Source organism: Anomaloglossus baeobatrachus, chromosome 4 (assembly GCF_048569485.1).
Source record: "Anomaloglossus baeobatrachus isolate aAnoBae1 chromosome 4, aAnoBae1.hap1, whole genome shotgun sequence".
In the NCBI taxonomy this organism is placed as follows: domain Eukaryota; kingdom Metazoa; phylum Chordata; class Amphibia; order Anura; family Aromobatidae; genus Anomaloglossus; species Anomaloglossus baeobatrachus.
In genome coordinates this window covers 320,719,134-320,736,042 of record NC_134356.1, presented here as the reverse complement: position 1 = coordinate 320,736,042, position 16,909 = coordinate 320,719,134, and the positions used below count along the sequence as shown (strand labels likewise).

Below are 16,909 nucleotides of genomic sequence, written 5' to 3'. Positions count from 1 at the left end.
ATCTGGCCGCCTTACAAACCAAATTCATCTGGGACAATAAGCCAGCTCGAATCTCCTGCTCTTTACTGTGCAGACCTAAGAGGAGGGGGGGGATGGGAATCCCTGACTTGAAGGTATATAGCTGGGCCTCTCACATGGTCAGGGTTATCGACTGGTGTCGCCACGCCAAGACGAAACCCTGGGTGGCACTGGAACAAAGTTTCACTGCAATCAGCCTTTCCGCAGCCCCTTGGATACCGAGCCCTCTCCCCGCTAACTTAAGGCATCACCCTACAATCGGTGCTACCTTGGAGTGTTGTTCCCTGGGACAGATCCGCAGATTACTACTCCCAATTCGCTCTCCTCTCACCCATAATTGGCTCCCCAGACTTCAATCCGAGTCTGACGGACCCCGTCTTTCGCCTATGGATAGAAGAGGGGCGCTTCCGGGCGTGTCATCTAATAACTGACGGGGGCTGGCCCTCGCTCGGGGCACTCTCAGCTTGCGAGACACCAAGAAAGTTGGGAACCTGGAGGTCCATGCAACTCAGACATTACATTAGCTCTCTCCCCGACCACTCGCTGTACACGGCTCGCCCTACGGAGTTTGAAGCGCTGTGTACCCGGGAGGGAGTGTTACGGCACTCTCTCCCTGGTGTACAGGATGTTGACGGACCCTGGCGACCTCCCTCCCCCCACATTTCTCGTACACTGGGAACAAGACCTAGGTCTCTCCCTGACGGATACGCAAAGGAATAAAATTTTGGCGCTCGCCCACAAGACCTCCATAAGCTCCAGACTTCAGGAATCCAATTATAAACTTCTGTCGAGGTGGTATAGGGTCCCAACTAGAGTACACAAGATGTTCCCAGGCGTAGACCCGTGCTGCTGGAGATGTGGGACGGCGGAGGGGGACTTTGTACACATATTCTGGACATGTCTGGCCCTCAGAGGGTTCTGGAGCGGAGTGGGGGAGGTGATTAAACACGTGACTGGAACATCACAGACCTTGGGTCCGGAGCTGTTCCTTCTCCAATTGACTGAGATGTCTGTCTCTGCATACAAGCAGTCGCTACTGCACTTTCTGGTGATGGCGGCCAGGTCATGCATCCCCTTAAAGTGGAAGTCGGACGCTCCCCCTGCCCTGTCCCTCTGGGCCTCCAGGGTCAATGAGCTTCTGCAGATGGAGGAACTGACCTCCTCCATACATGATCGGTACGAGCGCTTCCACGGGACCTGGCTCCCCTGGATGCAATTTAAGCTCTCCAATGAATACGACCTCCTTTTGCGTGATGCGTAGATGGAGCGCTTTCTCCTCTGTCGCTGGCCTCTCCCCCCTGGTAAACCTCCCCCCACCCCTTTTTTTCTTTTTTTTTTTTTCTCTCTCTCTTCTCCCTCTCTCTTTTCTCTCTCCTTATTCTCTCCCCTTCTCCCCCTCTTTTCCCATCTCCTTCCCCCTCTTTCTTTTTTACCTTCCTCCCGCTCTGTCCTATCCCTTCCCCTTTCCACTCTTCCTCTACGTTCCTCCCCCCTTTTTTCTCTCTCAGCTGGTGTGAACTCTATGTTGAGAGATGTCTGAATGATCTTTAGGCTCTCTAGCCTCCTTTCGGTACTTCTTCTTGCCTCCGATAAAAATTTGTTAAAAAACGGACCCGTTCGACAATTTGTTGGGTTGGCCCAGACGTTGGTGACTTTGTATTGAGATGTATTCTCCCAAACTCTGTGCAATTGTTTTTGTTTATTTTGCCAACTGTCTGATATATGGTTTGTAAGGGTCTGTTGTATAAATAAAGAATTTAAAAAAAAAAAAAAACCTTCCATCTTCGGATCCTCCATGGAGCGCTTACCGCTGCTGTCTCCTGTGTGGCACCTGCAGCACTGTGATGACGTCAGCAAGGTGCTGATCTCATCACGTTGCTGCACGTCGAGGGTGGGGCCCAGTCCCGACGCACTGTTTAAATGTATTGACGTCTGAAAGACTCAAATACATTTGTATAGGAAGGAGGAAGGTGTGGTCACCGGCACCGGCTCTGCCGTGCTCCTCAGCACAGCGCTGCCTCCTGGTCCTGCTGCAGCTACTGCATGCACCCACTGCTGAGCAGAGTGGCGGTGACTGCAGATACGGCGGCCCACCCACAGGGACCTGCCCACCCAAAGGGACCTGCACACCTGGCATTTGCCAGAATTGCCCTATGGTCAGTCCGGGCCTGGTTGGGGCTGATGGCGCAGGGTCTCAGCTGAAAAAAGGCTGATTATTAAAATCCCAGTGGCAGTTATAGGGTTAAGTTAAAAAATCCTGAGTTGCTTTTTTTATCGATTCCAACTCAATAGAGGAATAGAAAGCGATCAAAAAACATTATGTGCCCAAAATGGTACCAATAAAAACTACAACTATTTCCACAAAAAGAAGGGAATTTTGTTTACTTACCGTAAATTCCTTTTCTTCTAGCTCCAATTGGGAGACCCAGACAATTGGGTTGTATAGCTATGCCTCCGGAGGCCACACAAAGCATTACACTAAAAGTGTAAAGCCCCTCCCCTTCTGCCTATACACACCGCGTGCTCACGGGCTCCTCAGTTTTGGTGCAAAAGCAAGAAGGAGGAAAAAATTATAACTGGTTTAAAGTAAATTCAATCCGAAGGAATATCGGAGAACTGAAACCATTCAACATGAACAACATGTGTACACAAAAAACAGGGGCGGGTGCTGGGTCTCCCAATTGGAGCTAGAAGAAAAGGAATTTACGGTAAGTAAACAAAATTCCCTTCTTTGTCGCTCCATTGGGAGACCCAGACAATTGGGACGTCCAAAAGCAGTCCCTGGGTGGGTAAATAATACCTCATAATAGAGCCGTAACCGGCTCCGTCCTACAGGTGGGCAACCGCCGCCTGAAGGACTCGCCTACCTAGGCTGGCATCTGCCAAAGCATAGGTATGCACCTGATAGTGTTTCGTGAAAGTGTGCAGGCTCGACCAGGTAGCCGCCTGACACCTGCTGAGCCGTAGCCTGGTGCCGCAAAGCCCAGGACGCTCCCACGGCCCTGGTAGAATGGGCCTTCAGCCCTGAGGGAACCGGAAGCCCGGAGGAACGATAAGCCTCGAGAATTGGTTCCTTGATCCACCGAGCCAGGGTTGATTTGGAAGCTTGTGTCCCTTTACGCTGGCCAGCGACAAGGACAAAGAGTGCATCCGAGCGGCGCAGGGGCGCCGTACGAGAAATGTAGAATCTGAGTGCTCTCACCAGATCCAACAAGTGCAAATCCTTTTCACATTGGTGAACTGGATGAGGACAAAAAGAGGGCAAGGAGATATCCTGATTGAGATGAAAGGGGGATACCACCTTAGGGAGAAATTCCGGCACCGGGCGCAGAACCACCTTGTCCTGGTGAAACACCAGGAAGGGGGCTTTGCATGACAGCGCTGCTAGCTCAGACACTCTCCGAAGTGATGTGACTGCCACTAGGAAGACCACCTTCTGTGAAAGGCGCGAGAGAGAGATATCCCTCATTGGCTCGAACGGTGGTTTCTGAAGAACCATCAGCACCCTGTTCAGATCCCAGGGTTCTAACGGACGCCTGTAAGGAGGTACGATGTGACAAACCCCCTGCAGGAACGTGCGTACCTGTGGAAGTCTGGCTAGGCGCTTCTGAAAAAAGACAGAGCGCAGAGACTTGTCCCTTAAGGGAGCCTAGTGACAAACCCTTTTCTAATCCGGATTGAAGAAAGGACAGAAAAGTGGGCAAGGTAAACGGCCAGGGAGCAACGCCCTGAGCAGAGCACCACGACAGGAAAATTTTCCAAGTCCTGTGGTAGATCTTGGCGGACGTTGGTTTCCTAGCCTGTCTCATGGTGGCAATGACCTCTTGAGATAAACCTGAAGACGCTAGGATCCAGGACTCAATGGCCACACAGTCAGGTTCAGGGCCGCAGAATTCAGATGGAAAAACGGCCCTTGAGACAGCAAGTTTGGTCGGTCTGGGAGTGCCCACGGTTGGCCGACCGTGAGATGCCACAGATCCGGGTACCACAACCTCCTCGGCCAGTCTGGAGCGACGAGGATGGCGCGACGGCAGTCGGCCCTGATCTTGCGTAACACTCTGGGCAACAGTGCCAGAGGAGGAAACACATAAGGGAGTTGAAACTGCGACCAATCCTGAACTAAGGCGTCTGCCGCCAGAGCTCTGATCTTGAGACCGTGCCATGAACGTCGGGACCTTGTTGTTGTGCCGGGACGCCATTAGGTCGACGTCCGGCATGCCCCAGCGGCGACAGATCTCCTGAAACACGTCCGGGTGAAGGGACCATTCCCCTGCGTCCATGCCCTGGCGACTGAGAAAATCTGCTTCCCAGTTTTCTACGCCCGGGATGTGAACTGCGGATATGGTGGAGGCTGTGGCTTCCACCCATAGCAGAATCCGCCGGACTTCCTGGAAGGCTTGCCGACTGCGTGTCCCGCCTTGGTGGTTGATGTATGCCACCGCTGTGGAGTTGTCCGACTGAATTCGGATCTGTTTGCCTTCCAGCCACGGCTGGAACGCCTTTAGGGCAAGATACACTGCCCTGATCTCCAGAACATTGATCTGAAGGGAGGACTCTGTCTGAGTCCAAGTCCCCTGAGCCCTGTGGTGGAGAAAGACCGCTCCCCACCCTGACAGGCTCGCGTCCGTCGTGACCACAGCCCAGGATGGGGGCAGGAAGGATTTCCCCTTCGACAGAGAAGTGGGAAGAAGCCACTACTGAAGGGAAGCTTTGGCTGCCCGAGAAAGGGAGACGTTCCTGTCGAGGGACGTCGACTTCCTGTCCCATTTGCGGAGAATGTCCCATTGAAGTGGGCATAGATGAAACTGCGCAAAAGGAACTGCCTCCATTGCTGCCACCATCTTCCCTAGGAAGTGCATGAGGCGCCTCAGGGGGTGTGACTGACCATGAAGGAGAGATTGCACCCCTGTCTGTAGTGAACGCTGTTTGTTCAGCGGAAGCTTCACTATCGCTGAGAGAGTATGAAACTCCATGCCAAGATATGTCAGTGATTGGGCCGGTGTCAGATTAGACTTTGGAAAATTGATGATCCACCCGAAACTCTGGAGAGTTTCCAGAGCAATGTTCAGGCTGTGTTGGTATGCCCCTTGAGAGGGTGCCTTGACCAGTAGATCGTCTAAGTAAGGGATCACCGAGTGTCCCTGAGAGTGTAGAATTGCCACCACTGTTGCCATGACCTTGGTGAAGACCCGTGGGGCTGTTGCCAGGCCAAAAGGTAGTGCCACGAACTGAAGGTGTTCGTCCCCTATGGCGAAGCGCAGGAAGCGCTGATGCTCTGGCGCAATCGGTACGTGCAGATAAGCATCTTTGATGTCTATTGATGCCAGGAAAACTCCTTGGGACATGGAGGCGATGACGGAGCGAAGCGATTCCATCCGGAACCGCCTGGTTTTCACATGCTTGTTGAGCAGCTTTAGGTCCAGAACGGGACGGAAGGATCCGTCCTTTTTTGGCACCACGAACAAGTTGGAGTAAAAACCGTGACCCCGTTGCTGAAGAGGAACCGGGATCACCACTCCTTCCGCCTTCAGGGTGCCCACCGCCTGCATAAGAGCCTCGGCTCTGTCGGGGGGTGGAGATGTTCTGAAGAAACGAGTCGGAGGACGAGAGTTGAACTCTATCCTGTAACCGTGAGATAGAATGTCTCTCACCCATCGGTCTTTTACTTGTGGCAGCCAAATGTCGCAAAAGCGGGAGAGCCTGCCACCGACCGAGGATGCGGTTTGAAGAGGCCGAAAGTCATGAGGAGGCCGCTTTGGGAGCGGTGCCTCCGGCGGTCTTTTTAGGACGTGACTTAGACCGCCATGCATCGGAGTTCCTCTGATCTTTCTGAGGCCTTTTGGACGAGGAAAATTGAGATCTGTCCACGGTCCGAAAGGACCGAAACCTCGATTGTACCTTCCGTGGTTGAGGTCTGTTTGGTTTGGACTGGGGTAAGGATGAATCCTTTCCCTTGGATTGTTTAATGATTTCATCCAATCGCTCACCAAACAAGCGGTCGCCAGCCAATGGCAAACCGGTTAAGAACTTTTTGGAAGCAGAGTCTGCCTTCCATTCACGTAGCCACATGGCCCTGCGGAGTACCACCGAGTTGGCGGATGCCACCGCCGTACGGCTGGCAGAGTCGAGGATAGCATTAATGGCGTAGGACGCAAACGCCGACGCCTAATTGGTTAAGGACACCACTTGTGGGGCAGATGTACGTGTTACCGCATGAATCTGCGCCTGACAGGCTGAGATAGCTTGGAGTGCCCATACGGCTGCGAATGCTGGAGCAAAAGACGCGCCGATAGCTTCATAGATGGATTTCAACCATAGCTCCATCTGTCTGTCAGTGGCATCTTTGAGTGAAGCCCCGTCTTCCACTGCAACTATTGATCTAGCCGCCAGTCTGGAGATTGGAGGATCCACCTTAGGACACTGAGTCCAGCCCTTGACAACCTCGGGGGGGAAGGGATAACGTGTGTCCTTAAGGCGCTTGGAAAAACGCTTGTCTGGACAGGCCTGGTTTTTCTGGATTGCCTCTCTGAAGTCAGAGTGATCCAGAAATATTTAATGTACGCTTTGGAAACCTGAAACGGAATTTCTCCTGAGAAGCAGACTCCTCAATTGGAGGAGCTGGGGGAGAAATATCCAACACCTGATTGATGGTCGCTATAAGGTCATTCACTACTGCGTCACCTTCAGGTGTATCCAGGTTGAGAGCGGCTTCAGTATCAGAATCCTGATCTGAGACCTCCGCTTCATCCTCCAGAGAGTCCCCCTGCTGGGACCCTGAACAGTGTGATGAAGTGGAGGGAATTTCCCAGCGACCCCGCTTGGGCGGCCTGGGACTGCGGTCCGTGTCAGAGACCTCACCCTGGGACCTGTGGGTTACCCCCGGGGCACATTGCTGTTCCAATTGAGGGGGACCAGGGGTCAAGGATTGGATAGTGCCCGGGGCCTGAATCACCGGTCTGGACTGCAAAGCTTCCAGTATTTTAGCAGACCATTTACCCATAGTGTCAGACAGCTTGTCCGCAAAGGCTGCAAACTCCGTCCCTGTCACCTGGACAATGGTAGCAGGTGGATCCACCTGGGCCACTTGTAGCAGAGGCTCCGGCTGAGTAAGCGCAACCGGGGCCGAGCATTGCACACAATGAGGGTCAGTGGACCCTGCCGGTAGTACAGCTGTACATGAGGTACAGGTTGCAAAATACGTCTGTGCTGTGGCACCCTTGCCTTTTGCAGATGACATGTCTCCTCTGAGAACAACCAGGAGGGTATATAGCCAAAACTCAACAGAGCGACCGTACAGTGCAATGTATAGCCTAAAAGCCTATATATATATATATATATATATATATACACTTCGGTACTCAGTGGGGCCAGCACCACAGGTGCTGCTTACCGACCGCTCAGAGCGGTTGTGTGGTCGCCAGATTCCCTGCCTGGGTCTCCCTGTGTTGCCTCTCCTCCTCAGCGTCTGAATCGCTGACAGGAATGGCTGCCGGCGTTCTGTGAGGAGGAGGAGACCGTGGGCGTGCCCAAGAAAAGTGCGGGAATCCAGCGTCCTACTGTACTGAGTGAGGAGGGCGGAGGATACTAATGTATGCTCCAGCCCTCTGCTGACGATCCGTGCAGCGTCCCGCCCCTCCCCTGACTGGCAGGCCTGTGGGCGGGAAAGAACGACACTAGGCCGCAGAAGCCGGGGACTAAATTTATAAGCGCGGCCGGCAATAAGCGTGGCCGCGCGTAGTCCCCCGGCGCACTAACACCTCCAGCAGTGCTGGAGAGTGTATGGCACTAACGTTTCATGTCCGGCGCACTAACACACCCAGCAGAGCTGGAAGTGTGTGGTACAAGCACTCCATGTCCGGCGCACTAACACACCCAGCAGAGCTGGAAAGTGTCTGGCCCAAACGCTCCATGTCCGGCGCACTAACACACCCAGCAGGGATGGAAAGTGTCTGGCACAAGCGCTCCATGCCCGGCGCACTAACACACCCAGCAGTGCTGTAATGTGTATGGGACCAGCGCTCCATGTGCGGTCCCCACGGAGACACAGAGTACCTTATAGTAGCAGGGCTTTGTCCCTGACGCTATCCAGCTCCTATCCTGCAGATTCCCAAGGGCTGCGGAGGGAGCACGGTCCCAGTGCCTGGAGACCGATCCGGATCCCACTTCACCCAGAGCCCATTAAGGGATAGGGAAGGAAAACAGCATGTGGCTCCTGCCTGTGTACCCGCAATGGGCACCTCAACCTTAACAACACCGCCGACAAGAGTGGGGTGAGAAGGGAGCATGCTGGGGGCCCTGTTATGGGCCCTCTTTTCTTCCATCCGACCTAGTCAGCAGCTGCTGCTGACCAAGCAGTGGAGCTATGCGTGGATGTCTGCCTCCTTCGCACAAAGCAAGAAAACTGAGGAGCCCATGAGCACGGGGGGTGTATAGGCAGAAGGGGAGGGGCTTTACACTTTTAGTGTAATGCTTTGTGTGGCCTCCGGAGGCATAGCTATACACCCAATTGTCTGGGTCTCCCAATGGAGCGACAAAGAAACAAGCCTTCATTACTGTTGACAGAATAATAAAAACTATAGCCTTCAAAATCCAGTGTTGCAAAAAACTTTTGTAAAAAGGCATTTTAGTGTAGTATTAGCCAAATCACCCTCTCCAAAAAAAAAAAAAAACCTAAAGGCCATGTCTCACTAAGCAACATAGCTAGCGACATTGATGCTGAGTCATGGTGTTTGTGACGTAGCAGCGATGTTGCTAGCGATGTCGCTGTGTGTGACATCCAGCAACGACCCGGCCCCTGCTGTGAGGTCGCTGGTTGTTGCTGAATGTCCCGGACCATTTTGTGGTCGTTGCTCTACCGCTGTGAAGCACAGATCGCTGTGTGTGACAGCGACAGAGCAACAACTGAATGTGCAGTGAGCAGGGAGCCGGCTTCTGCGCACGCTAGTAACCAAGGTACACATCGGGTAACCAAGCAAAACTCTTTGCTTGGTTACCCGATATTTACCTTGGTTACCAGCGTCAGCAGCTTCTAGAAGCCGGCTCCCTGCACACGTAGCCATGGTACACATCGGGTAACTAAGCAAAGCGGGTCGCTGGTGGCTGGTCTCTGATCGCTGTGGAGATCTGCCTGTTTGACAGATCACCAGCGACCATGTAGCGATGCTCCAGCGATCCCTGCCAGGTCAGATCGCTGGAGCGTCGCTAAGTGTGACGGTACCTTAACTCTGGTATCACTAATTGCACTGCCCTGAGGAATAAAGCCGCCCTATCACTTATACCGCTAGATGAACGATGTAAAGAATAGTAATAAACCCAATTCTTCAACTACTCTCTGTGATTGCGTCACGTAGCTGTCGATTGCGGCGGGGAATGGTGTGATCCTCGCAGGAGCCATCGGATTGACAGCACAATCTAACTAGCTAACAGGCACGGATGTATCGGAGATCCACCCACGTCTGTTGGCTGCACATGTCGGCTGATCAGATCAGTAGACATGTGCAGAGAAAAATGCGGGCTCGCCAAGCAAGCCCAGATTAAAGGACGGGAGGGGACCTAGGATGTACAGGTACGTACTAGGTTGTAAAGGGGGTTAAAAGTCTTAGAGAAAGGCTCTGGAAAAGTGCTATGGCTTCCCCCAAAAAATAAAACCAGCACAATCTTCGCTACCAAATCCAAATGTGCCTAAACTACAGTTAGCATCCACATGTTTGACATTGTAGTGAGAGAGCCTGCTTCATTTACAGGGTGTAAGTCTCCAGAAGCATGAGTTGGGCACAATGTACAGGCACTACAATGTATTGGACATTGCAAGGGCTTATTTGCAATTTTAGTTTTGCAAATTTCACTTTGACACATGGCTGTTTTCCAGAAGGAAATTAAGTCACTACACCCTTAGGCTATGTGCGCACGTGTGCGTATTACATGCAGTTACGCTGCATTCTGCACCGCAGCGTAACTGCATGCATCCTCAGCACAATCTATGAAGTTTGTGCATGAGACGTGCGCAAGTGGCGTATTAGAACGCAGCGACTCGGCTGCTGCCCGAAGCGTGCGTTCTAATAAGTGACATGTCACTTTCGTGCGCTTTGCATGCTGTCTATAGGGAGAGGCAGCATGCAGAGCGCACGAATTCTGCAGGCACCAGGCACTTCAGAACGGAGCTTTTCAGCTGCGCTCTGAAGCGCACCTTTTGTGAGCGGGGCAGAGCGCACACGTGCGCACATAGCCTTAGACAAATTCCTAGAGGTGCACAAAACTGATCAACCGTGATTTTATGGAAGCCTAAGAAGACTGACATCACCAGGTCATTAGCCCCAAAGACTCCAAAGTGACCCCCCTCTGCCTCATTAAAGTGAAGTTTTAATTGTGAATTGTGTGAGTCACGTATTTCAGAGATTTACACGTAGTCCATGGTGTAAGTGCTCAGCATAGAGAGCAGAATAAATGTGAGCTGCGACTTACTGCTATCTTTGGAAGGCACAATGATCAAATCAACAGCAGGTCAAGAAATTTGTTTTATTTTTAACCATGCGGCATCAGTGATTAGATGGCTATATTCGAAGTGTCAGTATGATTATTTTTTTTAGTTTTTTTACTATACAACCTAAACACTTTTTACACAGCTTTTTGCATTGCCATATTTTGATGACTACGCCTTGTTTTTGTGCTGACAGTCATGGGAGGGCTTGTTTTTGCAGGTTGACATTTTTATTGTTACAATTTTGGAATACATAACATTTTTTCCTCGCTTACGAGTCCAATGTTAGGATGGCAGGACGAACAAGTAGCAGTTCAGGAAGTGTTTTTTGTGGTGCTCACCATATGGTAACAGTGATAAGACAGCAGCGATGACCTGACCCCACTTTTGTCATTGTGCAGTTTAGTAATAGCACACTTATCCAATGCCGGACAGCTATACGTGCATGCTTACACAGACACTGCCATGGCCTGAGCTGGACAGCACTACCATGAATGGCCGTTATTTGCAGACATTGTCTTTCACAAGCCCCATTGGTCATTATTTGACCTCTGGCTGCTATGGCAAATATTAGCTCCTTGTGATTGCATGGAGGGGTCCTGGTCCTATGGACGGCCTTCCAAATGCTATGATTACTACTGCCAGCTCCTGTGCCTGCGTGGTCACAACACCAGCACTATGGGGGCACTTACCCCCATGTAGAATGGTGCGGCAGTGCACATTAACCACTACTCCACTTAAAGGGAACTTGTCATCAGAAATTTTGCACTAAACCTAAAAGATTCCCCCTCTGCAGCTCCTGGGCTGCATTCTGGCAAGGTTCCTGTTTTGTGCCACCTTTCTGACCAAAATAAACATTTTGTAAAGTGGTACCTTTTTGTATTCACATCTTGATAATGGTACACGGGGGCGGGCTCTCTGGTGTCAGTTATTCTGCCCCCTGCCGCTTTAGGCCGTCCCCCATCACGCAATTTCAAAGAGGTGACGTGAGGTAAGCTGGCCAGCGCTTGCGCAAAACGGTGGAGGCGGCGGTGAAAGCGCGAGCACGCGATTATGGGCGGGTACTTGCTGATAAAAATCACAGCGCCGCCCATAACCTCACGCATGCGCCGTGCCACTCTCGCGGGACTGTGCAGTGTGCACAGTGACCACTGATGACATGTTGCGCATGCGCGAGATTATGGGCGGCGCTGTGCTTTGCACAACAGGAACATTGCTTGAATGCAGCCCAGGAGCTGCAGATGGGGAATTTTTTAGGTTTAGTGCAAAATTTCTGATGACAGGTTCCCTTTAATTCTCCATGGGGCTGCCATAATCCAAAGTGGGTCTCCATCACCTGTCCTGTGGATAAGCGATCACTTACATCTCCCTAATACTAGATAGCTAATACTGGCCACTATGGCAGCCCCTGCTCAAGTGGTGGGCTCCCGGCTGTAATCCGTGGCCAGCAGCCGCCATCCCCGCAGCGCAGGCCTCCACCTCACTGCTGTATCTGCAGGAGCCATACAGTACATGGTCACTAGGACGTGTCAGGCAGCCCAGCACTGCGCCCTCCGCTCTGTACACGTATCCATGACGTCACCACGCCATTTGGTCTTTGGCAGGACATCAGATGACTCTCCGCTTGTGCCATATCAGGCAGCACCCAGAAACCCGGTGAATACCGGCTCCAGTGTACGCGGTGTCATCTGGGAATTGTAGTCCACGCCCTCTAAATACAATGTGGAGCCCAGCTTCACGAACTACAAGAGCCGGCGTGCACCGCGCGCTAATACTGCACCGCTAATAGCAGGCCTGTCAGCCACCCGGCTTACCCGCGGCCCGGCTGCTCCTCTTCTTAGATTTCGGCATGTCTGAGGCGCTGTCCCCGGACCTCGTCCCCGCTTTAGCTCACTGCGTCCGGCTTTACTTCTGGTACCTCGGTGCGACGTGTGGGTTTCAGTAAAAATCAGCCGATGGAAGAGCACTTTTTACTAAAACGTCTCTCAGGAATAAGGTTCGAGTCTTCTATCGGCAGATGTGAGAAATGCTTGTAAGAAGAACTGAATGAAACTCCGGTGAATGCCTGTGAATGAAGACGATACATTTTATCTCTGAACACCTCGGGATAGAGCTCTGCGCGCCGCTGCTCGGCCTTTTATAAGTGCGGCTCGTGACGTCATTAGGGCTGACCTTCACTATTGACCAATCCAGTGGCGGGGAGAACGCTTGCCCTTACACTTGCTGCTGCCGCCATATTGTGTACTGGAAAGACGTAGCAGTGCTAGGTGTGTGGTTGTCTAGGAGCCAGGCAGGCTTCGGGCGGACCAATGAGCTGCAATGTGACATGCGTATTACTACTGAGGGGAGAGCTATCACAAATAGTGCAAAGAAAAAAACAGCTATCCAGAGCAACCACTAGGGGCGCAGTATTGATTTCCCCAAACTATCTGGAAATAAAAGGAAAAAACGAATTGGTTCCCATTTCAGTACATTTCATGGAGTATCCCCGTGCCTATAATCAGATATTGTGTAATTCTGGGGATTTACCTCACCACATTGACTGAAGGGAAAGAGGACAAGATAGGGTAGACTGTAGGACAGGAGCCTCCGACCTCGCTACCTCACATTCTGAGAAACATCTATGGAAAGACATCTTCAAAGCCCCGTGTGCTCATTTCAGTCATATTTCCCTGAATACCCTGTGTGAAAGAATAATGGCCCGAGCCCCCCCCCCCCAAACAGTAATAATGCCTCAAGTGCCCCAATAAACAGTAATAACTGGAGTGCCCCTTATAAAGAAATAATTCCCCAAATGCCCCCTACAAAGTAATAATGCCCCTCTATAAAGTAATAATTCCCTAAATGCCCCCCTACAATGTAATAATGCCCCTCTATAAAGTAATAATTCCCTAAATGCCCCCCTACAATGTAATAATGCCCCTCTATAAAGTAATAATGCCCTTCTATAACGTAATAATGCCCCAAATGCCCCCCTACAAAGTAATAACGCCCCCTACAAAGTAATAATGCTTCTTTATAAAGTAATAATGCCCCCCCACAAAACAATAATGCCCCACTATAAAGTAATAATAGCCTGAGTGGCCCTATATAAAGTAATAATACCCTAAATGGGCCCCACTACAAAGTAATAATGCCCCGAATGACATCTTATAAAGTATTAATGCCCTGAATGCCATCTTATAAAGTAATAATGTCCAGAGTGCCCCCATATAAAGTTATAATGTCCCAGGTGTCACCTTATGTAGTGTCGATGCCCCTTAGTGCCCCCATGACAAGTAATCATAACCAAATGTACTTCTTATAAAGTAATAAAGGCTGGAGTGTCCTGAATGCCACCCTATAAAGTAATTATACCCCGAGTGCTCCCATATAAAGTTATAATGTCCCAGGTGTCACCTTATGTAGTGCTGATGCCCCTGAGTGCCTCCATAACAAGTAATCATGCCAAGTGTACTCCTTATAAAGTAATAAAGGCTGGAATGCCACTTAGAAAGCAATAATGTCCAGAATGCCACCCTAAAAGTAATAGTGCCCCCAGGTAAAGTTATAATGTCCCAGGTTTCACCTTATATACTGCTTGTGCCCCCATAACAAGTAATCATGCCCAAGTGTACTCCTTATAATACATGAATGGAGTGCCCTTTACACAGTAATAATTCCCTGAGTGACCCCTCTATAAAGTAATAATGCCCCCCTATAAAGGAATAATGGGCCAATTGCCCCCGTGTAAAGTAATATTGCTCCGAGTTTAACTTTATATAGTGCTCGTTCTCTGAGTCCCCAACATGCAAAGTAATAATGCCCCAAGTGTCCCCATATACAACAATACTGTCACGAGTTTCACCTTATGTAGTGCTTATACCCTGAGTGCCCCCATAACAAGTAATCCTACCCAAGTATACTCCTTATACAGTAATAACAACTGGTGTGCTGCTTATCAAGTAATAAATCCCCAAGTGCCCCCCTATACAGTATTAATGCCTGGAGTGCTTCTTATAAAGTAATATTGACCCTGAGTATCACTATAAGAATATTGCTCCGAGTTCCCTCCTCACCAAGTAAAAATGCCCCGTGAGAAAGCCATCACTCGCCCAAGAAGACTGCCATAAACCATCCATGTTGGGCTCCTGAGCCATTGGTTGGGGAACCCTGCTTTAGATACAATTATGAGGTACAAACGAACAGGATGACTATGCAGATTTCAAATGTAGATTTTGCCCTGAAAATCCTCATTGGGATAACGGTATGAGCTGGAAATACAAGCCTTAAATAAATGTCATGAACACAGTACAGAATTTGATTTGTGGAGCAGATTTTAAAACCAATTAATGTTAGATATTCTCGGAAGAATTCCACAATGAATTCTTCCGCAAACTGTGTGTCAGGTTTACCTTGAAACGCAGAGTCAAGTTTCTAGTAGATTTTTCCACCCCACGAGGAATACTTCACAAGTCGGATATATTTTGTTAGTAGCCGTCTGAGCGTAAAGTCACTGTTGTGTTTACATCGAATGTGATATGCTAATGAAGCTCGGCTCTTAAGGTGGTATCACACCTAGCGACGACGACAACGACGTCGCTGCTAAGTCACCATTTTCTGTGACGTAGCAGCGACGTCCCGTCGCTGTCGCTGTGTGTGACATCCAGCAACGACCTGGCCCCTGCTGTGAGGTCGCCGATCGTTGCTGAATGTCCTGCTTCATTTTTTGGACGTTGCTCTCCCGCTGTGAAGCACACATCGCTGTGTGTGACAGCGAGAGAGCGACGAACTGAAGCGAGCAGGAAGCCGGTGTGTGGCAGCCTGCGGTAAGCTGTAACCACGGTAAACATCGGGTAACCAAGAAGCCCTTTCCTTGGTTACCTGATATTTACCTTAGTTACTAGCGTCCGCCGCTCTCACGCTGCCAGTGCCGGCTCCCTGCTCCCTGCATACGTAGCTGGAGTACACATCGGGTAATTAACCCAATGTGTACTCTGGCCAGGAGTGCAGGAAACAGGGAGCTGGCACTGGCAGCGTGAGAGCGGCGGACGCTAGTAACTAAGGTAAATATCGGGTAACCAAGAGAAGTGCTTTCCTTGGTTACCCGATATTTACCTTAGTTATGCTTCCACGCGTCGCTGCTGGCTGGGGGCTGGTCACTGGTCGCTGGTGAGATCTGCCTGTTTGACAGCTCACCAGCGACCATGTAACGACGCAGCAGCAATCCTGATAAGGTCAGATCGTTGGTCGTGATCGCTGCTGCGTCGCTATGTGTGACACCACCTTTACTCTGTTGCGAGCGTGAGCCGAGTGTCATTCACTGTGCGCCGATCTTGTGATCAAATCATAGTTGCGGAGAAGAGGGAGAGATTAATCTCACCTATTGTACCATCACCCATTCCCTGTAGACTGTGAGCCCTCGCGGGCAGGGTCCTCTCTCTTCCTATACCAGTCTGTTATGTACTGTTAATGATTGTTGTACGTATACCCTCTTTCACTTGTAAAGCGCCATGGAATAAATGGCGCTATAATAATAAATAATAATAATAATGAATCTCTCCCTCTCCTCCATTGCCTGTCTGTGTATATCGGATATCATCCGAATGCAGGCCGATGTTTCATATGCACCCATAGACTTGTATGGGTGCGAGTGAGCCTAGACTCACTGACAATCTCAGCGTGCTGCGATTTTTCCTCAGTCTGATTAGAGCTGAGGAAAAACTCACAGATCTGAGCTGCAGCATTTGCTAACATTGCACTAGTGCGAATTATACGCTAGCGTGACTCTGCCCTACGGTAATTTTCTATAGCTAGTCAGGTGCTTTGAGACGGCACAGCTTCTTAGCACAGGACCGCAGGCCTCAATGTTCAGCTGATGTACAGAGATATTGTCACTAAACAGCTACTAAATCATAAAAAAATCAAAAATCGGAGAAGTAAAATAGAGGCCGTAGAAGGGTGTCCGATTACACTTCATATCTTCTTGAGGGATAATTCACTTGTGTATGTGACTCTAAAGTAATCAGTAATCATGTCTAAGGCAAGTTCAAATGGAGAGGCTTCAATGTTTGCTAATTCTTAATCACTTCCTGACGTGGTGTGCATATATCATTATATATACATAATATATTATATATAATATCTCTTGACGCATAATACACCACATGTCAAGAAGAGGTTAAGGAGTCTGCGTACCTCGAAAAATAAACAGGAGACAAGTAGCTATTGCACTGGGACTGCACAGCCAAAGATTGTCATTTGTAGCTGCTACATCACGGCACAATACAAGTGAATGGTGTCATATTGCAACCTTTAAGGGGTACTCCTATCGCCAAGATCCTATCCCATTATATAGTAGGTGTAATAATAATATTAGCAACTACCGCCAATTAGAAATGGAATATAGTTCTCCTGATATAGCCATGTCTCTTA

The 16,909-nt window shown here is 50.1% G+C and overlaps 1 protein-coding gene across 1 annotated transcript in view; it reads right to left on the bottom strand.

Moving 5' to 3' along the window:
• The window catches only part of IFRD1 (interferon related developmental regulator 1), a 75,201-nt gene extending 62,584 nt beyond the window's left edge, over nucleotides 1-12,617 (bottom strand). Inside the window, exon 1 of the mRNA XM_075342502.1 lies at nucleotides 12,310-12,617. Within this exon, the coding sequence (XP_075198617.1) occupies nucleotides 12,310-12,346 (37 nt within the window). The 5' untranslated portion in view covers nucleotides 12,347-12,617. The remainder of the gene's footprint in view (nucleotides 1-12,309) is intronic.
• Between the last annotated feature and the right edge of the window lie 4,292 nt (nucleotides 12,618-16,909).